Here is a 26790-nt window from a genome sequence, read left to right on the forward strand (position 1 = left end):
TGGGGATATCGCAGCGCTTTGGGAATATCTCAGCTCAGCAAAAGACTTGAACCCTGTTTCTCAGCAGTACACAACTGCCGTGCTTGGAGAGAGAAGGGAGGAAAGGGGTTGAGCCATCTGCCACCTCCTCACCTAACAATAACCCCATCCCAATCCCCATCAGCCCATCTGCTCTGTGCACAAACGCGGGGCACGCTGTGGAGCTGGCACTGGCTCGCCCTTCCTGCCCCGCTTCACTTCCACTGCTGCACAACATGAGCAGGTTAGAGCCGGCACAGCTTTCCCTGGGGAACACTGAGTTTTCTGTGTTCACTCCCTGTCTCCCACACACATCCTCTCACCTCGTTTTCAGACTGGGGCTGGGATTTTAAACATATTAGGGTTCATATACTGGCATAAGGGTTGGATAGAAACTTTCCAAAAACTTTTCTCCTTTGGAAAAGAGTTCCACTGAAATCAACACTTTCCTACAGGAAAAGGCCAGTCTGGCAAACAGCTGAAGTTCTGAAGCAGCTTTCAATAATCTGAAATGACTTCAGTTGAAATGTCAGTCTGAAAAAAATATTTTCATGTGAATCAAAATGGCTTGGATTTGAATCAGCACTTTTTTTCAATTTGAAAATTTAATTATTATTTAATGACATTTTTTAACAAAATCAGAATATGTTAATGTTTTGTTCCAGTTTGACATGAAAGCAAATGTCAGGAATATCAGCATTTCCCACAGAAGTGGGGAGACGTGGCCTCAACTGCCCACCCACACAGTGGGTAGGTTTGCTATCCTGCCTCTCCTTCAACCCACCTCTCCTTCCTACCTGCCCCGCTGAGCCCCCCTTCCTGCTGGGAATGATGATGATGTGCAAAGCCATCAAGGATGCTCTGTATAGCAAAAGAGCAGCAGAGCCCCCAGTGTGTTAAGGATGCGGGAGGGAAGGCAGCTTCCCCCCACCCCTTCCTGCAGCCTGTGCAAGGAGCCCTAGAGCAAAGAATGGTTTAACTGAAGCCCTAGATGGAAAGATAAAGTGGCTGCCTGGATCCTGAAAGTCACAAGTTGCTGAATATGCTGAATACTGCACATTCATCCCTGGCTCCAGCCAGCCCTAGCAGGGTGTGAAGCATTGGTAAAGATCAACTGCTTTTGCTTAGCCTTGGGGACCTATATCCCAGGTCCCCATCATCACTATGCTCTTGGTCTGTCAGATGGTCTCTCACTTTCTTATTCATACTGTTATTCCAGAAACGCGTTCTCTTCCTCACCAATGATTATTTCTTCACGGACATCAGTGACACACCCTTCAGGTGAGCAAGGACTCGCATGACACCAATACAGTGTATTAGAAGTCTGCCAACAGTCTGCAAACTGGTCCCTTCGTAAAACTGGCTACAACTCATGAGTAAAGCAGTGGGAATAACTGACTTCTTTGTTCCTATAGCTATTAAAATGTTGTTTGGGGTTAACTCAAAAGGAGTATTACAATTTGTCTGAAGTTCAGAGTCCAAAAGCTGTACTTCTGGTAAAGCACGTTGTTTCATTTCAGAGAAGTGAGATATCTTCAATTTGCAGTTCTGCTGAATATGGTTTATGTTCTGGTGTATGGTGCTAAACAAAACATTGTTATAAACTGAAAGTTATAAAACATCACATAAGAAATCAAGCAAAACAAAAAAATGTTTTTTCCCCCAGCTGAAATGATTTGAAATTGGCACAAATTTGAGAAATGTTGTTGTCCTAAACATTCAACATTAGCAAAAAAATTGTCACTGAAAATGTCTCATAGCTCAGGTTCCTTGGCCTTTTGCGCTGAAGCTGGATCTCACTTAATCCTCTTTTGATGATGTTCTTTTCTTTAATAGCTGTGGAGGGAGTTAATGGCTTTAAGGGTTGTAATTTCAGGGAACGCAGTGTCATGTTTAGGGATTACACCTCTTTTTGCTGACAAGCCCTCTGGTTTTCTTCCTACCTTCAGCCTGGGCGTTGTGCTGTCCAGGGGACACGGGGAGTACATTCTGCTGGGGAACACTTCAGTGGAAGAAGGTAGGTTAATCTGAAACAGCTACGCTGTCCTAAGGGACAAGGTAGCTACTCTGAACTTCACTGCTTCACTTCCCCTTCACAGTATGTTTCTGCCTGTCTGCTGCCTAACTGAATGCCCCGTGTGTTATCTGGTTTCAGGTTTGCATGACCTGCTCCAGCCAGACTTGTCTTTAGCGAATGAATGGTAAGTGGGGGAAATCCTGTCGATGACACAGGACTTTGTCATGAGATTTTGGCAAAGTTGCCAGCAATTTGGCTTGAGTTCACCACCCTCCGTGGTCGAGAGAAAAAGCAGTGCTGTTCAGGGGCTGTACCTGCAAAGAGACTGTCTCCAGGCAATTCAGTTCCACCTCTTCCTTTGGGAGACGCATCAAGGCCTGGCACATCCCTCTGCTAAGAAACATCTCCTGAGATTTATCCTCAGTCTTCTGCACTCAGACTCATTTTGTTCCTCCTTGCGTTGTTCAGAATTGTGCTACAAAACCTACAGCATGTCAGACCTGTCAGAAAATTTTGTTGCAAGCTTGGCAAGAGATTGAAATGTTTTTTCAAATCCTAGCTTATTTTTGGTTAGCATTCTTCTGAACTGAGCCTAGACCTAATTTCTAGTGAACATGGAGGTGATTTATGGCCCCTGTTTCAATAGCCAGCATAATTTATGGTTTTGCTTGGTTTGGATATGAAACAGGGTGAAGCATGGCACTTTCCATTTATTGCTGTGAGGTTTGGGATTTTCATGAACCCAACATTCAGCTACACTCAGGCACACGAACCCAGCCTGTATCAAAGCCAAAATAACTACATTCAAGCCCTGCAGCCCTTCACACCTCTCATTGCACTGTCAAGTTTCACAGGCAGTGCATTTGTGACACAAGCAGTGACTTCTCCTTCTTCTACTCTTAACTTGGGGTGTCAGCTTACCACACTTTACATATTCATTTCTCTTAGACTCCTCTCATAAATCACTCCTTTCAGCCCCTCTGTGAGTTGTAAATCTCCCTTATAACCCCTTCCTCTCCCTTGTCCTGACAATGAAGTGGTCAAAACTGGAAGTAGAATTAGAAGACTGGTTTCTTCTATAATACAGAGCATTTGTTAATACATTCTCCTGCTTCTCCTCAAACTGTGTCCTGAGGCTCCTGCAGCTGTGTCCCTTTGGGACAGCTTTCATTGCCACCGTATCATACTGCAAGATCGTTCCTCATCTCACATTTTGTTTCTGTCTCTTGCTTTTTCTGCTCCCAGTCTAGCGTTACCCACATTACACATGACTCTGCTTTTCAGGTGTCTCCATCACATTGTTTTGTATACACAGATACAGGTATACACCTTACACAACATATAATGAAGAAAACTGCTGGAGGGATTTGGAAGTGCTATGTAACATTGTGAGCTTATGCTGGAGAACATAACAGCAGCCCTGCTAAGCACAGCAGTCAGATTAATTGGTGTTTGGTTTATTGGTAGGGTTTGACTTACAGCCACATTGTTAGATTTTGAGCAGGCACAGAACACAGCAGCCATAAAATCTTTGCAGCCCAAGGTTTCTTACTGAATTTTTGTTTGCAGTTATTATTTTCCAGAAGCATTTCCTTGACTGTGGTTTCTCTTTGCCCTTGTGGGCTTCTTCTTCCCTCCCCACCAGGATTTACTGCATCACTGACATTGATCCAGACCACCGGAAACTCAACCAGCTGGAAGCTGTGATCCGTTTCCTCACCGGAGAGGAGCCTGACCTGGAATGTGAGTCCCAGAAACTGAAAGGGCCCTGTTGGCGTTTTCCTGTGCCCATAGTGGGGGAGAGGGGACTGTGACAAACCGATTGGTGTCAGACTGAGCTCCTGTGGCGCTTGCTCACACAGGCAGGACTGAACTCTAAGCCCAGCTTAATTCACAAGTGGAAATGAGCTGAGGATCCACTTCCTTGTCTCTGTTGAAGAAATTTTTTTCCATTTCAATCTGTCACATAACTCGGCCTTGCGGAAGGTCTCAGCATAGGAAATACTAAAAAGTGGATTGCTTGATTGGAGCCTGGCAGGGACTGCACACCATATTTAAGACACACTGACCAGCTGGGCTAGTGGGGACAGTGGCAGGAGGAGCCAGAAAAGCTGCTGTGACTACTCTGCTCCCCAGGGCCCCAGGCAGCATCCTCCGAGGGCTGCACAGTGCCATCTAGACAGATGGGTTCTTTCAGAACATGGATTATTAATTTTCTTTTCCAAACACAACTGGTAACTAATTCAGGGAAAAAATCGTTACAGAATTACTAGCTTTCCTGCCACCACCACTGCTCATCCCTTGCAGCAGGTCCCATTCTCCAGGTGATGTGTAGCCACACAAGCAGCTGATATAGCACCACTACAGAGTGGGATCTGTGTCAGGGGGCAGAGGTGGGCAGCTGTGCATGGAAACTCCCTACAGCAATTTAGCTTTAGGTTGTCCTTCAGCCCATCTCACTCTCCATGGCTTCAGCCCCCTTAGTTGTGCCAAGTACAAGCTTTTGCATGTAATGCTCCACCTGAGAGGTACAGGCCTTTGGCACTAGGATGGGAATCTCTTGAAACTAAAATCAAGTGTAATCCATTAATTGTTCCTCTCTCACACAGTGTGAGCAGACCCCTCCTGACTGTTTGGAGCAGGCTGAAAAGAGGAGATATATGAGTTAAGAGTCTGGCGTGGGTGGGGGCGGGGGAGGAGGAGGAAAGCTTCAGGGGGCCTGAAAACATGAAGACTTGGAAGTGCTGTGGAGGAAAATCAAATACGATTTGGACACATCCTAGACATGTGGGGCCTGGCAAGGCAAAGAGTTTGCAGGGGAACTTGTCTGATGATCTCAGCTGGAACATCTGTTCCTGTGCTCTCTGTCATCCAGGGTGAAAAGTCCTGTTCTCAGCCCTGTAACAGGTGGCCTCTTTTTGTGCCGTATCGCTCCAATGTCCTGGCTAGGCAGGTGCTCCTTAGCAAGGGACTCTCTAAGACATCTAGGGAAGAACATGTCTTTCTCTCCTGACTTTTGTTCTCCCTTCTTAGGTGATGAGGAGTTGGTCCAGGAAGTGCTGTTTGATGCAGTGGTTACTGCACCCATGGAGGCCTACTGGACAACATTAGCCCTCAATATGTCCGTGTAAGTGTATGAGAAATAAATATGGGTAAAACACCATTGAAGATGCATCTCCAGATGCTATGGGCTTATGCAGTGCCCAAAACCATCACAGACCCTTGCACAGCATATAAGAAACCTTAGAAATAGCTCAAAAAGCTGATAGAAATAGCTCAATAGCTTTAGAAATAACTCAAGACGTATCTCTCAGGAGTGGACTTCAGCAGGCTGGCCTTCTCAGGAGAGCTTTTAGTTTGGTGAGGGATTTTTTTTGGTAAAGCAGCATGAACATAACTCATGTCTGAATATCACTGGAGGACACCAGTGATCCACATATGCCACTGCAAGGGGTATTCAGCATCAGTTCTTTGCAGCGCCTAACTCAGATGCACTGCATTTTCCTCTCTAGTTGACAGTTTGGTATCCCAGAGCACCTGAGAGCATTTCAGTTTAAAGTTATGAGTTATTTCCCCATGCATCAGTTATGCCTTTGAACGGCAGCAGCGTGGTTTGGCTTGAATTCCCACATGGCTGCAGCAGAACTTCCATCTCAGGTGGCAAGGAATTTGCTCTTTAACAAGCGCTGAAGAAAAAGGAGTTTGATCTTGTCTCTATTGGTGATGCCTTCAGATCGAGCCTCAGGAAGGGAGTGGACAGGCTGGCCTCAATAAACAACTTTCTACTTTATTATTTCCACTGAGACACCTGTTGCATGTACTATCTAGTATCATGTCATACAGATCTTCTTTCAGCAGATAGTATGTTACTTACACAGACGTGTGGCCACAGGACTCGTGTCCCCATTTCAGTTACAAGGATCCCTACCACTAATAGAGTGGTAAGCCAGTGGCAACCATGCTAACACACCCAGTTATCAACATATCTTTAACAACCACACCAACACACCCTTCTCACTTTAAGGCCACCACACTGCAGCCGGCTCTTCACCACGTAGCTGTGCCCTTGATACCTCCATCAAGATGTGTCAGAATCAATCTACTGCTTCAGAGTCATTCTGCTACCCTGCCCATTCTCAAACATCCCTGATACAGCTGTGCTCTCTCTGCAGTTCCTCTTCCTCACTTCAGCCTCATGCAAGCAGCATGGGGCAGGGCTAGCAGGAGTAGAGGAGCTTATGGTCTACTTACAAGAGAATGAAATGAGCAAACCTCAAAGGTGTGAATCTAGGTACAAGTCTAAGCCTGCCAATTGTTAGCCAATAACAACCTGTCGCTGTTAGCAGGGAGGAGCCAGTGTCACTCTTGGTGTCAATGGGTTATATTGCAAGTGAGCTTGGGACCACATCTCCAGGTATAGCTTCTAGTTTGAGAGCCCCTCACCCTGGGGCAGTGAGATGGTGTTCTGAGAACTGTTTGCTTCTGCTTGTGTGTTTCTGTTCCACAGGGAGACTGAGACAGGTATTGAGATGGCATTTCTGGGCACTCGGGCTGGACTCATGAGGAGTGCCCTATACGTGGGCTCTGAGAAAATTTCCAACAAGTAAGTCCCTAAACCGCACTAAGGGGTTTCTCTCAGTGTCTCTGAAGAGGTAGCATGAAATCACTGCCAGCCTTAGAAATGTATTTGGGGACAGAAACAGAAAGGAAAGAAGCAACACTTTGATGGCATTGGTGCTGATTTATAGTCAGGATAGAGGTCCCTTGTCTTTCTCTGGTCTTTTTGTTTTTCTTAAAACACTGTCCCAAAGTGCATTCGTTTCAATGAAAAATTTCAATCTGAAAAACTTGACTTCAGTCAGCTAACAGAGAAAATATCCACAGTCATTATATACCCCCAGGACCATTTTGCAGTGCAGAAGCTCTGCACTCCAGTGATATTCCAGCTTGGCTAGGTTTGATTTTTCTGTCTCAGTTCCTCTTCCAGGTTTATTCTGTTCTGCCCACATCACAGTAGTATCCCAGTGCCTCCCAAGTGAGGCATTAAGTGATGTGACTGACATCTGTCATATATGATTCATTCTCTTGTCCTCTCCCTCAAGGCAAAAGTGTGTGTTCAGTGGAGGGTTTTGACATGGAAAGGGTATAGTTTGCATTTGTGTTGCATTTTTGAATATGCAGACTGGTGCATGGTGCTGTAAGGAAGGTCAGGTCACAAAGCCATTTGATGAAGGCAGAGAGCTCTGCTGTGCCTGAAAGGTGACTCTTCGTGTTTTTGAGACAGCCATGGGAAGTCAAGAATAGTCAGGCTCTGGCAACGAGGGAGAAAACATGTGCTGCAGGAGGCCAATATGATGATTCCCTACCCCACACTGCTCATCAGGAGCATCGTTCAGTGCTGTTAAATAGCCACAGTCACCACACTGCAGTGTCAGAGCCCCACATATCACACCAGAGGTACTTCTGGAATCCCCAGAAAGGAAGGAACCATATAAATAATTAGTTACATCAAAACATACATTAAAACAAGAGCCTGAAAACAAAGGGGATTTGTCAGGCAAGATGTAGGGACCTCCAGGGAAGCCAGTCACCTGATTTTCATGAGGTGCCTCTGAGCACCCGCTGCCTATCTCACCATGCCCTCAGGACTCATCCTTTTGCCTTCAGGAGCACCTGTTTCCTCAAGTACTTCAGTCCCTACGTCTCTAGGAGTTCGGCATTTAGCCACAGCAGCAAGGCCTTCGGTGTGGTGTGGGGCTGGGGTTGGGTTGGGTTTTGGTGTTTGGGTTTTTTTTTGTAGGAGACTATCTCATTTCCTTTTCCCACCTGCTCCCCATTCTCCTGCAGTAAATGATGGCCTTCGGCTGGCCACACGCCAGCCTGGCACCCCCCACGGGCCGCGCCTCACGCCTCGCTGCCGGCCCTGCCCCTCGTTCCTCACGGCCTAACCCGCGGGCAGGCGGACAGCCTCCGCCCCGCGCGCCCCCGCGACGAAGCCCCCGCGGCCGCGCGAAGCCGGGGCAGGCACCGCCCGGCCGCCCCGCGGACCCCCTCGCCCGCCCTCGGGGCCGCCGCCGCCGGCGCCGAGGGCCTCGGCCGGGGCAACAGCGGCACCTGGCGGGCGGCCGGCGGAGGCGCCGGTCCCGGCGCGGCGGGGCGCGGGGCGGTGGCGCCGCCGGGCCCCCGGGTGCTGACGGAAAATGGCGGCAGTTGCGCCGCAGGCGGGCGGGTGGGGTCCGGCAGGCGGCGGCTCGGCCCGGCTGCCGGTGGGAGCGCGGAGCCCGCCCCGCGGTGCGGCGCTGGCCCGCCCCTGCCGGGGGGTGCGAGGCGCAGGGCGGCGTGCCCGCCTTTCTGTAGCACGGGGGGCCTTGCACGCTGCCCCGCGTCCCCGGGGCGAGGGGTGCTCCGCGAGGACCCAAGCGCTGTCACGTGTCGGTCCCCCGGGGGTCCCTGTGCCTCAGGGGAAGCCCCAGGTGAGGAGGTGCAGGTAACGTGCCCAGCCCCAGGGTCCCGCTGCGCTGCCCCAGGCGGGCTGCCGCTCCCCCGCACGGTGTGCAAAGGCTGCCCCGGGTTTTTCCCCGGCAGGAAATTCCTGACACAGAAGGACAAGGAAAGCATCTTCACTATGGACCACTTCCCTCTGTGGTACCGCCGGGCCGCCGAGCATCCCTCCGGGAGCTTCATCTACAGCATTGTGGCAGAAGACGATTCAGGTAACCCCAGCCCGGACACCAGGGCAGAGGAGAGGGGAAGGGAAAGCTTTTCACGCCTCACGTCTGTCCCACGCCACACGCATCCCGATCCCTTTATCGCCGCCTCCCGCCTAGTGTGCGGTGCTGAGACCTGGCTCCTTGGCATTATCTTCACACCGGCATGGAAGCAGAGGGCCTGTGGCCGAAGGCCAAGCTACGAGCCGCGGGGAAGGCAGGCTGGCAGGGCGGCGCAGCATGAGGGTGCAGAGGAGGTGAAGGACACGTGGAAATGCAGGGCTTGGGTAGACCTAAGGATTTAGGGAGGCAGGAGGCAGGCGAACACAAAGTGCTTGTGGGTCTAGAGAACGTGTGAACCTGTGAGAAGGGGAAGGAAATGGTGTTGCAGAAGGAGTGACACACGCGGGTGTGGCCAGGCCTGGGAGGCAGCACCATCAGGCATGCTGGATGACAGTAACAGCTGTGACTGGTGAGGAATCGGCAAGCACTCGGTCAGGAAGTCTAACTTTAGAGAGTGTCATTTTTTTCCATCACCACTTTCCATGACAGAAAAGGATGGGTTTGTTGTGGAAGATGGTGGAAGAAAAGGGGGGAAGGCTTTTCCATGGCGTCATCTTGGTGACAGTGTCTCATCGGTGCCCTGTGTCCTTCTGATCATGCTGCTAGAATATGGCATCTCTTGCCTAACTAAGGCACTCAAGAGCTCAAACACAAGAGGAAAGCAAGCAGCGGCTTTTCAGTGCCTCTTGCTTCGGGTGTTGGTTCCTGTGCATTTGCAGGGCCAGTCAGGACCTCCTCAAAGGCTGAAAGAGAGCAGAAGAGCCTAGAAAGAAACAATCAAAACAAAATACTCATGTGAGACTCCTACACAGAAGGCAGAAATCCCCTCTGTGCTCTTCCCTGGCCCTTAGTTCTCCATCTCTGTCACGGAGCTCAGCACTTTAGCTGTTAAAGCTTTTTGTGGCACAGTGGTGGGAGGCTGGTGGGTGGGAAAGCAAGTAGCAAAGAGGAGAAAACCAGACTGGGAGGCAAGAGATGAACCAGGATGTAAAGGGAGAGGGATGGAAAGCGAAAATACTTGAAACCTTCCATGAAAGCCTCTCTCTGCTCAGCACCCTTACACCTCACTTAACAGGCAAGTGTGGAGAGAGGGGGTGGCATGGCAGGAGGGACCTTTTACTCCCCTGCGGGCCACAACATTTGCTTTTTGAAATAGGTCATGTGTTCAAAAACCAGGCAGTGATGCCCTGTGGGACTTCCTAAGGGTAACCATTACCCAGGCCACAGTAACCACGGCTGGCTAAACATCAGGGTTGTGGCTTCCCTAGAAGTCACAGGTAGTTTTGCATGGATAAAGGCAGAAGACAAGTAGCTGCCACTGGTTTTGGTATTACATGGCTATTGGTCAGAAGCTTCAATCAAGTCCAGAACCCCATTCACCTGATAACCCTCCAGGCACATTGTAGGAAGTAGTACTTGGCCTTGAAGGGCTTATGCTCTAAACTGTAAAGGAAATTACTAAGTTTTTTAGAGATGAGCAGCTGGGCTTAGAACTTCTGACTGTGTTCCATGAGATCACACGACATGCCTGGGAAGAGCCAGGAAATAATACTCGGTGCTTTTGAGCCACAGTGTTTCACTCTTGGAGCAGAGTTCAGGACCTTCCTTGATGTCTGATGAAGCAGGGGTGCCCCACCTTTTGGCCAGAAAAGGTCACCAGCCAGTTTCTTATTAAATTCTTGATGATTGGATGCCGAGGTCCCCTTTTCATGTTTTTCACATGCCCCCCCCCCCCCCCCCAAGTGACAAGGGGGTTTTGTGGTAGATTTACTTCTCATCACGTAAGAGGAAAAAACCCAAAGACCTCCCTGGTGGGGAGGAAACCAGTAAGGAACAACTGCAGGTCATCAGAATAATTTATCCAGGGCACCTCCTTTCAGTACCCAAAAGTCCCAGAGGGAAGACGACAGCAGGGAAAACTCTGCCAGTCAAGTAGAGCTGTTCTTACAGCCCAGATCTCTCATGTGTTGGGTGGATATTTTTTTTTTCTAGAGATGCTAAGCTCATTTTGCTTCTTTGTCCCATCCAAGGAAGGGCAAGACTTTCAGAGTTCATGACAGAGGCAATATCAAGCTTAAGGCATGTGAGCATAAATTGGCTGGTTATTTGTTTCACAAGGGCTTTACTATTTCTGATGTCCTTGAGCAAGTTAATCTGGCTTCAGTCCAAAAAAAAAATGTAAGTGAGAGACTCCAGACTGGACTGTGGTAGACACTGGATTGTGCTCTAGATACACTGGGTACCACCTAGATAGAGGAAGGCAGAAACAGAAAGCAGTGACAAATGCTGGAGCTTTTGGGAAGGAAAGAATCCCTGACCATCTGTCTGTACAGCACGCGAGGAGGGAATCAGTTGCAGACTAAATCAATCATGCTGACCTTCAAACTGTCCCCTGGCAGTTCCAAAAGAGGTGCCCCAGCTGAAGCTAATCTAATCGCTTTAAAAAAATACAGAAATGGAATCTGTCACACGGACAATGGCAGGCTGAAACAACTGCACTAACAAAGAGAGGGGAGGTAGGGTTCAGTTGCTTAAACCTATCCAGCCGTGCTATTTTAGATGCCCTGTGGGAGCTAACAGATCTGCATGGGGCTGGCAGATGTGACACAGGACCTACAAGGCGCTTAAAGCAGCAGCTAAAGGATAACTGGGGGACCCTGGGGCATAACAGAATTTAGGCAGCAAAATCCCAGAAGGCTTTGTTTCTAAAATGGAGTGAACCCTGGAAGTACCTGTGTCTCTCCAGTTTGTAGTGCTAGCCTGGCTTGTGTAACAGAGCTAAGCGTAAGCCTGGCCTTTGCTGTGTGAGAGTCAGTGTCAGAATTACCTGTCTTGCTTCTCCTCTGTGTACAAAGTTTTGCTGGTGCATGAAGGTGGAGCTTTCTGGCCTGAGGGAAGCTGTATATGGCTAAAATTGAGGAGGCCAGTCCTTTATGTTTTATGCTGAGGATGCTACTTTTAACATGGGGCATTATCTAGAATTAAAAAAAAATAATAAAATCTACTCATAGTCCCTTAGGTTGCTTATGTTTCTTGAAAGATGCAGTTTTCCAAGCTCATGGATGTTTCATGGTTGGGGCACTTGTACACACCGGCCTGAATGTGAAAATGTGTGAACAAGCTGCTCCTGCTGCATTTCACTCCTCTCTGGTGGTATGCTAACCAAGCCTGCTGTATTTGTATCTTGACAGAGGGAGGTGGCCTACCAAAAGTGGTGACAGTGAGCACAGCTGTGGCTGTGTCTGTGGATGGGAAGATGGGTATTGCTGCAGGTAGGACATTCTGTTTTCTCTTTTTATCTTGCATGAAATGGTTGCATCTTGTATTGAGAGTGGGAGCTGAGAGCTGTTAGCTTGTCACTCAAGGGAAATGATGGGAGCCACAATAGCTTGTGATGTTGAAAACTAGGCTAAACAGAGAATATTAGAACAGGTACTGAATGGCAGATAGGCTTTTGAAAGGGAAATTGGCTATTTGAATGGAAGCTTCCCATCTTCAATGCTGGTGAATTTGTGGATTGAGACTATTTCTCTGGAGCATGAGTAGGTTGAGGAGACTGTGCAGGTTTTGAACTGTTTGCAGGAGACGTTTGTTTTTGGAAGAACAGCATGTTCATGCATCTCCATCGTTATCTCTGCTGAAAAAATAACTCTTGCTGGTGGAATGGGCTTGTTGCTAGATTTCTAAGTGAGACGTATGGATTGCCAAACTTATCTTTGTATCTGAGCTTTAAACCCCTTTTGGGAGACCTTCACTAGTCTCTGTGTCTACTTTTGGAAAACTCGTAAAGCACGTTATTTCCAAGAACCTCAAAGCTTTTGAAGCGTTACCGTTTTCTGCAGCAGATGCTTCAGCCTTTATGGAAGTACTGTAAACTCAGAAGTGAAATGCAACATTAATCAATAATGCTGACATCATATCCAACTTAAATGCTGTCTAGGAGTATTGGGGTAAAAGAAAATGTAGTTCAGTGGAATTTTTTTTAGACTGAAAGCATTAAGGGAAGAGGTTGATGGAACAGGTAATGGAGTAATTATCACCAGAAATATGCTGAGATGCAAAGCTGCTTGTGAAAAAATGGTTAATGTTAATGGAGTCCTGTATGGTGGAAGGAATGACTGAGTAGAATAGATACAAACAGTGACTTCATTATAGGAGTATCCAGTAGATAGAAGGCCATATAACAGGTACGTTCAGATCAGAGAGCCGTCGCTTTTGCCTAGGCTGGGTGGGATACAACAAATGGTCTTCAGTACTACTGGTCAGTAAAACTATGGTAGTTTAAGTGTATCTGATGAAGCGTTCCTTAATTTCCAGGCTTTTAGTAAGTTCTAGTTGAGACTGGTACTCTCTTAAGTATGACCTGAGCATAGAGAAAGTACTTACAAGCTGAAGGAGGGGTGTTATGAAATAGCACTTTTTCCTAATATACCACCATTTCAAGCCCAAAGCCAGGAAATCATTATGAAGTCTGTCCGGAGACCCCTGTGAAAAAGAGATGGTTTCAGTGAAGTTCATGTTAAGTAGGTTCTTAGGTCATAGAAACTGCTCTCGAAACTGATACTAGCTGGCACTGTTATGAATATACCCAGCAGAGAATGAAATATCGTTGAAACTGTACGAGTGGTCTCTGTGCAGTGCTGGAGCATTTCTCTAAGCATGAATTTGGGAGGAAAAAAACCATCTTTTTAAAAAAAGATTGTTTTTCATGGTTCTTTTCCTTCCCTTTCCTGACCTGTGAGTTAGAGTGGAGGTACACAAGCAATTCATCTGGCACAGCATAAATACGATGAAGGAAACTTCTGGATGGAAGAGCTGAAGCAAGAACAAGTGGCAGGAGGATACGCCCATGAAAGAGCCATTTCTCTTGTGTCAGCAGTGCTTTTCACAAACCCTGTGGAGACTTGCACCCTCTCAGTTATGTTGAATCAACTGTCTGTGTAGACGTGCTATGAAGGGGCAGGATCCTCTGCAGAGGGAAGAGGAGGGTGGAGAAAGCAGCAGAGGGTAGGGAAAGAAATCATGTTAAAACAATAACAAGAAAGTAAAAAATCTGTCATTTGTGGAAATGATACAGAACAAACCAGTTTCCTCACTGGTAACCACAGAAGTTGAGACACAGAAATGAATTCTCAATTGCTTTTATTCCTTAAAGGTATCATGGTCTCTGTCACTAGGAGGCACATTGGGTGACCTGACCACAAGCATTTTCTGCTTGCTTCCACACATGGTACACACAGATGGATGTTGTTCATTTCCCTTTCCTTATGCATTGATAAAAACTACCTATATTTCATCCAAAGTATGGGCTGCATGGACCAAAGGGTCCAAACTCCTTCAGGCCCTCAACTGTAGCCCCTGTTGACTTCAGTGGGAGTGCAAGGGTTTGCTGAGGTATGTCCCATCTGCTGGCTTGGGCGTAAGTTTACACCATGTTTTGGAGGTTTCAGGGAGCAAAAAAAGTACTATATCTATATTACTGTTTGCTTTGTTTCTAGTAGTGTCTAGATTCATCATCTGAATCTTTTGTACCAGTAGTAATTTTAATTTTTTTTTTTTAAAAAAAAAAGGAAATAATTGTGGTCACACTACCTATTGCAATACTGCTTGATCTTGAGGATAGCAGCTTTGAGAGTAAGGATGTAGGTCTCTCTTCATCTCCCCTCACACTAACATAATAATCCTGAGTGGCTAGGACCTGATTCTGGGCAAACTCCCCCAACAAGCAGAGGCTGCAGCACAAATGATGCTAGGCAGTGGTGCAGTACCATCCTGGGTGCAGGAGAGAGGTGGAGGAAGGGGAATGAGTGGAGACACAGCAAGAGGCAATCAGAGCAGAATGGGATGCAGATTGTTGTTATTGTTATTTTGATGGCATCAGCCCTCGGTGGGATTGATATGTGTTCATATAGAGTTAGGATACTACCAGAACTTTGGTACCCAGCAGTGGTTCCCAGAAACCCAAATATCTGAGTAGTTTCTGGATAAATGCTGTCACAGTTCTGTAGAAGGAGAACAACAGAGACTTTTTAAGTGCCCCTATAAAAGTGCAAGCGGTATGAATCGGCCTGTCATTCTGCTGCTGATCATTACTGTCACTTGTTTGACTTGACAGTGCTTGGGGGGGATTTGTAAGTGCTCTGAAACATTCGCTATGCATGCAGTGAAAAACCGAGCTCTAGGATTTGTAGCCATGCCTGTGGGGAAGGGAGCACCCCCAGTGCTCCCATGGGGAGGACACCAGTGACAGGGAGTGTTGGGCCCTTTTTCTTCTGGTAGCTGAACGGCAGTCCCCAGCCAAGGCGGAGAAAGGCAAACTAGAAAAATCAAATGTCCAGGAAGATGACACAGGCCTGGGTGCTGTCAGGGAATGACGGAGCAGTCAGTTTGGATTAGAGAGCGACCGGGCTGGAGGGCTGAGAGCAGGGACTGGTGGGGAGTGCAAGAGCCTCCTTCCTCCCGTTTCGATCTGGCTTAGCTCAGAACAGTTTTGGGGGGAGTATGAGGTGCTCCTCTTACCATTAGAGATGCTGCTCCACACAGGGACAGATAGGGAGGTGGCCAAATTCAGGAGGGAGGAGCTGTGTCCTCTGTCCTGCCCTACCCTCTCCCCTTTTCAACCATCCCTCTCCTTCTGCTGTGGGCCAAGCCCCTGTACCTGGGGCATGAAGGGGATGCACAAAGGATTCAAGGTACCTGCAGGTCTCGGAGGACATGGTGGAACCAAGGCAGGGTCCACATGTGCGACGTGAGTTGGTGTGGTCTCCTTGGTGGGAAGCCACACAGGCTTCTGCTTCTGTCTTGGCTATATCTTTGAATTATAGTATCTACCTGCTATATTGTGCTTTGGCACTGCAAAGCACTATGCAACCATTAAGTAATGCCTGAATGATTAATTATAATTAATTAGAAGGCAGCTTTTCTCCTGGGATGTCAGTCCAGTACCTTTCACGCACGCTAACTTTGTTGGAAATGAAAAATAAGGAATTGTGATGGCACTCTCCCCAAGCCAAGTCCTGCCCCAGATAGCTCTGTCATCTGCTCCTTCCCATGAGTCAGTAGCCTAGAGCTTTCTGGTCCTCAGGGGGTGTGAGGCAGAAGTCACATGTAGTTGCTGACAGAAGCTTTTAGTGATTTAAAGCCTCAGTGAAACCTCTGGAATCTGCACAGGAGTTTAGCTGTCACTTGGGGCCGTGGTATGACGTCTCTTTCAATGCCTGACCTTATCGCTGTTTGACTTACGTGGCTGTCAGCTGGCTGCCAGTCCCACCAGGGACAGGTAGGGGTTTCTTTCCATTAGGTTCCTTGCCGATACCAGCAAACCACGGGGCACACACAGGCTCTGTGGTGCCAGATAAAATACGGTCCAAATGGGCACTTGGGAGATGCCGGTTTATTTTATATGATACCTCTCTCCTCTGTTTATGTTGAAAGTTACTGTTAGTTCTTATCTGCAGTGATTGGACCATACTGAAATCATTATCTCATGACACCAGCCGTATATAAAGATGTATTTGGGGAGAGTCCTAGGCAAGTTCCAACTAGGGTGAGAGAAAAAAAAATATTGTCTTTATTTTACAGAGAGAGTTTTGGGACACTGAATTATTAAAGGCTAGTATTTTCGGAAGAGCTCTGTACTCACAGCAGGAGCAGGTTTTCAAAAAAGCTTACGTTTTTTTCAAAAGTATTTGAAATCAATCAGTCTGAAAAATAGATAATGGGGAGTACTTTTGCCATTATACCTCTGGTTAAAATCCAACCTCTATCAGTCTGGTGGAAGCTCTTCATTTGAAAAGCAATTATTGGCCAACTTGATGTCTCTCCACCCTCTTCCTTGGTCCCCAGTTTTGGCTACCTGCTGTCTGTTACCAGCAGGCAGAGAGAGGAGCTGCAGGTGGCTTTCAGCAGTTCTGTTCTGTGGCATCTTTTCAAACTAATCTACACACAAGTCTGTATTCCTACAGTTTTGTTGCTTGGGTGGATAAAACATTTCAATCTTCTCTCTAGAAAGTGACAGTTGCACCTGCAGAAGCTGCTGAAATGCATGGAAATAACCTACAATATCATAAGCACCTTTTACATGAGAATAGCTCTATCCATGCTGGAAAATTAAAATTATTTCACTGGGCTGGCTTGGAAACCAGCATCACATTAGCCATACAAAACCTGAGAGCAGCTGATCTTATAAATGTGCACTGCAGTATTGAGAAGGAATGCTGTCCCTCTTTTAATGCTGGAGGCTGTGCCAACATTGTCTCAGTGCAGGGACTTCTATGAGCTCTCAAGGCATCACCAGATGCCTTTATGGAAATGACAGTCTCCCCAGCATCCAGGGGCAGCAGGGGTAGAAAGAAGGAAGACTCAACTCGTTTTCAGCCCATCACCTGCAGCATCTGGTTTCTGCCTGATGCCATTGCCTTCTGGCAATCCCTGAAGCCCAGGCAGTTTCTCAGGCATCCCTTTGATCTGACAAAATGAGAGACATCCGAAAGGGCCCGTGCCTTGGAGCTGAGTCATAGTAAGTGTTAGGGGCACTCAGTAAGGCAGAAATGCTGATGATTTTAGTACTAACAGCAGCTGTGCCTTCTCCACCTCTCAGGACACCTGTCTGGAAGCCATTATCAGTCGGTACACATTTGGCTGGCCTAAGGGTTGAGCCAATGCTCCGCGGGCCAGGGTATCAATATTACATGGTGCCACTGGTGTGCCAAAACCAGTGTCTCTTGCATCCTTCATCCATTCATCTGCCTGCCTGCCATCCACTGCATTCTACTTTTCATACTGAGCCTTGGGGGAGAGACTAGTAAGCATAAAGGTTGCTTTTTGGGGTGTTTCTGGAACAGACACAAGGTGTTCTATGAGCCAGACAAAAGTGAGGTGATTGCCTGATTTTGCACTAGCTGTGATCTTACAAAGACTGCCTTTTGCCAAGGTGTCAGTGCATGGTTCCCTGTTCAGAGCTGGTTATCCTCCAGCCAGGTCAGTGAACAGGCGAAGAGAGCAAGTATCTGCCTGAAAAACTCCATATAGATGTCTCCATGCACAGACAGCAACTAGTGACAAGGGGGTCAAATACTTTTATTTTATCCTCAAAAGAATGTTAAAAATAGGTATGTGAGACATCTCTCATAGTATTCAGCCCACCCTGGCTGGACATCAGCAATTTCCTTTTCTTCCATGGTGTATCTGCTGTCTGCATGGGCTGTAAGATCTTCAGTATGAGGATCGTGCCTCCTCCTTGTATGTGTGGACGTTACCTATTGCCTTGCAATGAGCGCTTGGCTGGGGAGAAAGCTAAGACAATAGCCAATTCTGTAGAATAAATATTTCCTTGTAGTTTCAGCTGGGTGCCAGAGTTTGCACAGTGCAGCACTTACCAGGAAGAAACCTTCTTTAAAAAAAGTGAATCAGCCCTCTTTTCCTTGGCCCATGCAGGTGGTTCTTCACCCAGCACAGAGCAAATGCCCCCACAGTGGGTGGGTGCCTGTGCCCAGACCATGCCCTCACCAGCCCTTTCAAGGAATTTTCTCAGTGGGACACCAAAACAACTTGTGAGCAATGGGATTTCTCTTGTGGGGTCTGATGAGGTATTGCTCCAGGACATCCCTGGTCCTGGAGCCTGTTCCAGGCTGGAGCTCCACCCCAGGAGCCTGTTCTTGCCTGTGCATAGCAGAAGTCATCTAGCCTAAGGTTATCCATCACTGCTGCGTCTATAGCTCCTCTGATTGCCATGGTTGTCACGCTTGAAGGGAAAAGAGCCCTTGACACTGGCTCAGGAGAGATGTGTATAGCTGGATTTTTTAGATTGGCACCCAGCGCCTTTGCCATGTTACCTTTGCTTGCAAATTATTTGATATCATTTTAATTCTGAGCCGAATTAGAGCAGTGCACAGGTTGCCATAGCAACCATTTCCTTGTGCCTTTTGGTCTGACTCATTGCAGACAATTACTCTCGCGCTCCAGGATTCACAGATGTGATAGGAGAAGAATCATGTGCTGGGCTTTCAACTTTTTTTTTTGCTTTTAATTTCCTTCCCAGCTTCTCTCGCATTAACTCTTCCCTAGCTAGCACCAGCAGGGTCCTGTATCTGTGCCCAGGGCCACGTGGGCCCATGGGAGCACATTGCATGTAGAATGTGTGTAGTTGCACAGTTTATGAAGGGAATTGTGCATACCTGCGTATATTTGCATACACAAACCGTTTCTCTGCAGTGTGTTGTGTGGCTGTGATACCTGTCTGCATGTGTAACTAGGGGTGTGCACAGGTACAGGTACTCACAGAGTGATTTACACTTACTCCTGTCTGTGGTGGGGCTACATATTCACACATGTTTTCTGTGTGTGCATGCAGGTATGTACATGAATAATCCCTGTGGACGTGGAAGTGTACCCAGTGTGTAGAGTCTGTCAGTATGCACTGAGCATACAGGGGGACTGACAAAGGGCAAGGGACACAAATGGGCCAGGACCTTCCGTTTGGAGCTGTGTGAAGATCCACAGACTGCCAAGCAAGTGGCATTAACACCTCTGACCAAGTAGGGTGAAAACCTAAATCTCTGTGTGAATGCAAGGCCAGTGCATTACCTTGTTTACACCTCTCCCCCCACAACAGCCCATGTCTGTGCATCTGAAGTACATGGAGTAAAGCGATGTTGTCCATGCAAGGACCATAGGCCATAGCACAGGTGTGGTTGATGTCACAAGCTGTATTAGGACCTATAGTTCAGAGGAGCAAAGTCATGTAAGAAGATGCTGCAAGGAATCACAGAAGAAGTCTGTAGATGTAGGGATGAAGTTGGTAAATATTACAGCAGAGGAAATTAAAGGAAACGTCTTGTAAAATGGTTTGGCTTAAATTCAGCCAAGGCACAAGCAGACAAGTTTTGCCAGGTGAGAACCACAGAAAGTTAGCAGATCTGAGGGCAGCTCCAGTCTACTCCTGAGGTACATTCCTTTTACCACCAAACTCAGCCTGTTTCCTTCCTGAGTTGTTCTTCTCCTGCCCTACCTATCCACCTAAGGCACAAATGTCCCCATCACAAGGCTGTGTAATGGTTCTCCTACTGCCAGCTCTTTCCCCTCCTAAAACCTTTTTATTCTCTTCCTTTCCCTCACTGGGATACAGAAGCCCCACTCATAGGACCATAGGATAATTCTGGTTGGAAGGCACCTCAAGAGGTCTCTAATCACCCTTCTGCTCAAAGCAGGGTCAGCTATGAGGCCAGACCAGTTTACTTGGAGCTTCATCACATCAATAGTCCCAGAAATATTTCTTGTTCTTCCCTAATGCTCTTACACTGTGCTCTCACCATCTGTACCGTGCAGAGGCTGTACTAATAGTCATTCTCTTTTTTTCTCTCCCTGTCCTTGCGGTGTATGAGGAATATCAACAAATCTTCGTGGCTTGCCAGTAAATGTGGAGGTGCTGAATGCAGGCTGGGTTGCAGCAGATATGGGCTCAGTGTTGGATGGTGAGGCATAGATGGCGGGGGGAAGGAGCGGGTGGAAGGTAGTCTTCCCACTTCTGCCCGGGGTGCTTGGCTGGGAGCCCTTGCCTGGAAGCCCTGGAGTGAGCGAGCGGCTGCGTGGTGCTTGGTTGCTGGTTGGGTTTAAACCACAACACCTGGGAAGTGCCAGGCTTTCCCAAGGCAGTGGGGAGGCAGGGGAAAGGTGTGTGCAGGAAATACCTACGGCGTGGACTACACTGCTGCCTAGGATGTGTGGAGGGGTGGTCTGGCTGCTGGCTTTTGGCACGGCTTTCACAGGCAGCAGTGCAAAGCCTGGAGTGTGGGGAGGGAGCAGTTCAGCTTTCGGGGACAGTATGGAGCCCACATTTCTGGGAGGAGTCAGTAAATGGCAATGCCCGATTCTGTTGCCTTCCATCTGTCTGCCACCACAGGCAACTGCTTAGGCTGCTTAAGCTGGCTCTGCAGAGAGCCTACGTAGAATGGGAAAAGAACAGACAGCAAAGAAAGCTTAGAGGTCTTAGAGGTCAGGAAATGTAGGGATAAAGTGAGAATTGCTTACAAAGCAAGCTGCGTTAGACCTTGCAAAGGAGATTAAAAAGATTAAAACAGCAAAATATTCTTCAGCTATTTGAAAAAAATATAGAAAGAAAAATAAGAAGTGGGGCCACTTCTGGACAGGAAGAGTGAAGTCGAGGTCAAGGAGTCTGTAGTCTAGGCCAAAACCAAAGAGGGCTCTGTGCCCGAGTTATTGATAAGGACAGCAGTGTTGTCCTTGGAGAAAGAAACAAGCTGGCCACGGGGAGTAAGCAGCTCAAGCTGCTTAGTGCACTGACAGTGCTGGGCCTGGGTGCCCTCCAGCCCTGGGAGAGCTGGCACATGAAAACAGGCTTGTAGCGAGGGATTATTTTTGCCTCTACCTGCAGTGGTAACTCCATGCAGGCTGGAAATGTGAAAATTCAGCAGTTAGGATTAACAACGGGGGAGAAGTAAGTTGGTCAGTCTCAGACCTGTAAGTGTGACCTCTGTAACGTTTGTAGCACGCTAGAGGAGATCCTGAAGGGAAATGTAATTATTACCAAGCAGTTAGGGGGAAAGGGAGTCAAGCAATATGAGTTTATCAACGCTAGATCGTGCCAGACTAACCCAAAAGCTTTCTTTCAGATGATTGTTCCTGGAAGACAAAAGAAATTTCAAAGGTTTCATCTCTGTATTTCAGTAAAGCACGTGATACAGTGCAACATAAACAATTAGTTAACTAGAGGTCAGGAAAGGCAGAGGAGTTGTGAGGGGCAGGGAGGCAGAAGTCAGTCTGGGAAGATGGCAGCAGCAAGATCACCTATCAAAGTCTAGCAAAAGGTTACCTGTAGCACTCCCCCATGGTCACCCATGGATTAGTCTTTGCTTACATTGACCTGAGACCCTCACTCAGCTAGCAATAGGTAGTGAGGAAGATGATTCAACACTAGAAGGCATTGCTAGTACAGGGAAGGACCAGGATATAGTAGAGAAAGCCTTATTTGACCTTGGCAGGAGTACCAGCAACAGAATGAATTTCAGTAGTATGACAGACAAGGTCATATGCTTGAGAACTAATATTAGAAATTTTCTGTAAGCTGGGAACTCTGTGAGATCTGGCAGAGAGCACAGCAAGCAAGACTAGAGGCAGTCCTTGTCTTATGGGAACTGTTGGGCCCATTTTGCCAAGTCTCAGTGAGGATCTTCAGTGTATTACCCCCTGACGCCCACATAAATTTCAGGGAACCTTCATCATCTGCCAAGTTCCATCCTGGGATCCTTGCCAAAAGGCAACTGGGTAGATTCAGTGGTAAATGTATCCTCAGAAAGCTCAGGAGAAAAATGCTGAGAACTTCTGTATTAGGGGATGGTAGAATGATAGCAAGTGATAGTGTGATGTAGTTGTGGGCAAAGCAAATGTTATCCTAGAACATACCTGGAGATGTGTTCCCAGTGAGGATGGGGATGCATTGGTGCTCCTACACAGAGCCCCGTGAGACCTCTCCTCTAGTTTGTGTTACAGTTTTGGCCCAAAGTATGCAGGCTGAGATGGGTACACACAGGCCAGAAAGATGATGAGCGGAAAAGGAAGCCTCACTTTGTGAGAGGAGCCTGGGAGTACCCCGTTTGTTTAACCACATGCAACCAAGGCTGAAGTGGATAGATCGCTGTAGTAAACGCGTCTTGGAGGAAGCATTTAAAGCACACAGCTTGTATGAAGACACTGTAGTATAGACAGGCCATGAAAATAGTTAAGGCAGAAAACTAGAAGAGGGTTTCTGGCTGATAAGGTAATACAGCTTTAGGTGGAATCTGAGGTAAAAAGACAAATGGGTTTTAGCTGGAGCTGGAAGAGACTGTAAGAAGGTGGTGGTGCCTTGGATAGAAAGAGATGAGACTCAGCTACCCTGCAGCCCTTCTCCATCACCAGGGAACTGCTGAAGTCCCTTGTCTCACCATGCTACAGTACACTTGACAGCAAGCAAGATACAGGGTGGTCACTCAGGGCAATCCCTGTTCATCGCAGCACTCCTTTTGGGTACAAGGCCGGGCCTTTTTACTGAATAATTCACGCACTCCATAATTTTAGTCGTGACTGAATAAAAATATGCTTGTTAATGCAGCTGAAAGCCCCAGCACAAGCACCTGGAAGGCCAGAAGTTAGGGCTGACCTAACCCCCTCTCTTAGCCTTTGACAGCGTGGTGGTTTCTCTTGATTGATTTGGGTTTTGCAAAGTAAAGAAGAATGATCTGAGAAGCCCCTGCTTATGATAACAAGCCTTTAAAAAGCAGATGGGCGTGTGGGGGCTGGTGTGTTTTGTGGCAGCTGAGAAGTGACAGTTGAGGAGATCAGAAAAGGGAGAATCTGAAAAGCAGCTGGTCAGAGGCAGTCCCTGAAAAGGGGATGATCACTCACAAGGGAATGAAAATAAGGGGAAGAGAAAGAATAACTGGGGGATCGAAGACATTTATGTCTGGTGGGAGAGATGTGAAAGATAACCATATAAGACCATGAGTGGATGAGAAAGTGGAGACTGCTAGAAGGGTACCATCAGTTTAAATAAAGGGCTAGATTTTTCTTTTGCCAATAATTGCAAAAATCTGGAGACTCTTGTTTAAAATCCAGTGAATTTATACTAATATAAATGTTGTTATGAGTGGGATCAGAACCAGTTTCCCATAATCTGGCTCCCTCAAAGTGACTTGTTAGGGTTTTGCCCTAGCATTTCCGTATGCCTCCGTCTTTAAAGTAGGAACAATATGCACACAGCCTGGTGAGTGTGCTCTGAGACATTGGTGGTGAGGAGTAGGGAAAGGTTATATTTACTATTGTATGGCAATAGTTAAGTAGTATCTACAATACAGAGCACGGATTTTGATGGATGTGGAGCGTACTTCGAACAGGACAAGGAAAAATTGACTCAGAAGGCTACAGTGTTGTTCCAGAGGTGAGGAAATGCTTCACAGCGCAAGACTTAATGAACTCAACCGGCTTATTTTACCAAAAAGAAGACTGGGAGATTACTTGATTAGAGTATGAGGTACCTTCACAGGGAGAGGTGCTGGTTACTGAACATTTGTTTTTTCAATCTAAGGGAGAAAAGCATGACAAAAACCTGTGACAGGAAAGCAGTTTCAAATGAGATGATAAGCATGAATGCTAATGGTGAGCATGAGTAGTTACTGTAGTAAGGTACCAGGAGAAAAGGGAGTTCTTCATCTCTTCAGTCTTTTTTAAATCAAAGGCAGATGCCTTTCTGGAAGATTCGCCTTAGCTGTATGTAAACACTCACTGTTGGACTTTCTACAGGATAGCTTCTCTATTTTCTGTTTCATAAGCTAAACAGATTGAGCTCTTTAAGCCTTTCACAGCAAGGCATTTTCTGCCGCCCTCAAATAATGTTTGTGGTTCTTTTCTGCACACTTTCCAAGTAGCGTGTGGTACGCAGAAGGTCAGACTGAATGATCTAAAGTCCCTTCTGGCCTTTATACTTTCTGAATCTCTGCCTCTGTGAATTCATTAATGTTTGCAAGCTCCCAGAGAGCTGCCAAAGGCAAGCACTATAGAAATGCAAAGCATTGTTGTTACTCTGGATACTTCCCTTGAGCTTTATGAGAGCTGGTTGAATATTTGTGTATTGTCTGTGCGTATTTCCTCAAATGAAATACCTGGATTTGTGTCTCATTCAGTGCCCTTTCTGAGTTGATTTTCTGCAGCTGTTCTAACAAACAAGTTTATTCCCAAGTTAGGACATAGAAAAAGCGAATACGAAGGGCCAAAACTCAACTTGGAGCCCTGAGCAAAGAGCAGCACATTGTTGTCCTGGCCCAGGAGCTCCACACAAGGCAGAGTTATTCTTAGCATCACGCTTTGCTTTCTCCTTGGCTCCAGGTGACCTGCATGTGGCCTCAGCCTGGCTGCAGCACAGTCCTGCTGTGGGAAAGAGAGGTCTAGCCCCTGTTGATTGCTTCTTTCCCACCCTCTAAAGGGACAAAAGCTCTCATGGTGCTGCCTTGTCCCCAGATTTGCAGGATGGCTGTTGATGTGGAGAGTTCCCCAAAATGACACAGGAAATCTTTATTTACTTGCACTCCATTCTGTAACTGTACTTGCCAGGGAATAATTATACTTTTGTCTGTATTACGCAGTGTTCTCAGAGGGAAGGCTTTTGGTCTGCAGAAATCCCATGCTAGGACTGCATTTATCTAATCAGAGTATAGAAGCTGACCCTCTGACCTGTGCTTCCAATCAGTGCTAGCAAATGCTGTTCAAGCTGGCACAGCAAGCTGCTGCTGAACAAGATGCTGAGGAGGAATTCTGTTTTATATATTATATATGTATTATATATATTTACATAATTACATGTTTATATATAGGGTGTTACATATGTGTGTGAGTAGATATGTATGCAGGGCAAATACATTCGCCAATATCAAATAATAATCAAATTATAATTATCGAATCACAGAAAATCACAGCCTGCTCCCAGATAATACATGCACTGAAAAGGCTTAGAGTCAGTGGATGAGTGTGTTGGCTTTGCTTTTTTTCTGTTCTCATTTCTGGTATTATATGAACTACTTAGTAATATCTGTGTGCCCTCCTCTACCTACATGGCAAAATTAGATTAAACTATGTGTCATAGACACCATACTGTTAAACAATAATGGTGATTCTCTGGCGGCACATACCTTTTCAGCAGAACAGATGCCTCAGCTGTTACTGGATTAAGGGTATCTGGGTTCTGCTCCCAGTTTCTCCCTGAAGATCAGACTGAGTATAACAGTGTGCCCGCGTGTAACAGTGTGAGTACGGTGGCACAAGGGTTTGCTTATGGCGGGTTTTAACGTCTTTGGTGGTTCCACATGCATGAGGATGAGCTTTTTCTCACAGGAAGAGCGTGTTATGTATCGTGTACGCTTAGCACTGAAAGTGGAAAAATGGAAAAATGGGGAATTTCAACTTCTTAGCTGTGTGGGATAGACCAAGCCAGTGAACAGCTGGTGGAGAGACTCTTCTAGCTGTAGGGGTGACAGCTTGTGTACTTGGGGGTGCAATAGGATTAGATAGCAATTTCCGTTCATTTCAAAATAACCTTGCTCAGGAGGGTCAGGAATCTGGAAATGCAGGAACCCATAGCTCACTATTTGTTACTGTTTTATTGAACATTATGCTCTAATTTAAAAAAAAATAATAATTTTGGAATCAGATTTGACCTGAATATAACTCCATTGGCTTCTGCATTCTTACACTAGGGATTAATTTGGCCCTTTCTACTTTTATGTAATGAGCTGATTGCCACAGTACCTTATCCTTGTTACACAATCACCCTTGTCTGGCTGTGTCCCTGGAGCACTGTGTGTTTGTTTCTAGATCTAGGGTCTCACCTTGACTAACTGTGCATTTAGTCCTACAGCCTCGCCCTGACTACGGGTAAGTGCTTGCCTAGGATTTACACTGATACAGTCTAAGTGTGTGTATGTCCGTGCATGCTCACTGCAGTATTTACTCTAGGATTTACACTGATACAGTCTACGTGTGTGTATGTCCGTGCATGCCCACTGCAGTATTTACTCTAGGATTTACACTGATACAGTCTAAGTGTGTGTATGTCCGTGCATGCTCACTCCAAGTTCAAACACTATGTACAGGCAAGCACACGTATGTGGGAATTTAGGGGCTTTTTCCTTTGGCCAGCTGTATCCCTGCAGTGTTTGCTTTTGCAGGGGGTAGGAGACAGAGGGAAGGTTGCTATTAGAGATCTCATTTAAACAAGAAGGAGCATAGGAAAATACATTCTTTATTATTCTTCTGTAACAACAAGCCAGAAATATAATATACCTTTAAAAATTTTCTGTCTCATGCCAAAGAAACCTCCATTCAATCATTTTAGAAAATCTTGTTGCTCTCCCTCAAACAGTAAGGAAAAGAAAAAGGAATTACAAGTGCCATCTGTTCCCTGCAAGAAATACGCCTGCCTGTACCACAGGTGGGTGTGTG

At 46.8% G+C, this 26790-nt stretch overlaps 1 protein-coding gene across 4 annotated transcripts in view; it reads left to right on the top strand.

Moving 5' to 3' along the window:
• CACNA2D4 (calcium voltage-gated channel auxiliary subunit alpha2delta 4) overlaps positions 1-26790 on the top strand; it is a 140424-nt gene that overhangs the window by 51442 nt on the left and 62192 nt on the right. For 3 of the 4 annotated variants that reach the window (XM_040596512.1, XM_040596514.1, XM_040596513.1), the window contains 8 exons: positions 1238-1299; positions 1968-2035; positions 2174-2219; positions 3681-3778; positions 5069-5162; positions 6543-6638; positions 8621-8748; positions 11997-12077. In XM_040596512.1, coding sequence (XP_040452446.1) covers positions 1238-1299; positions 1968-2035; positions 2174-2219; positions 3681-3778; positions 5069-5162; positions 6543-6638; positions 8621-8748; positions 11997-12077 — 673 coding nt within the window. The remainder of the gene's footprint in view (positions 1-1237; positions 1300-1967; positions 2036-2173; positions 2220-3680; positions 3779-5068; positions 5163-6542; positions 6639-8620; positions 8749-11996; positions 12078-26790) is intronic. The other variant, XM_040596515.1, reaches the window with a different exon arrangement.

This window comes from Falco naumanni, chromosome 5 (genome assembly GCF_017639655.2).
Source record: "Falco naumanni isolate bFalNau1 chromosome 5, bFalNau1.pat, whole genome shotgun sequence".
In the NCBI taxonomy this organism is placed as follows: domain Eukaryota; kingdom Metazoa; phylum Chordata; class Aves; order Falconiformes; family Falconidae; genus Falco; species Falco naumanni.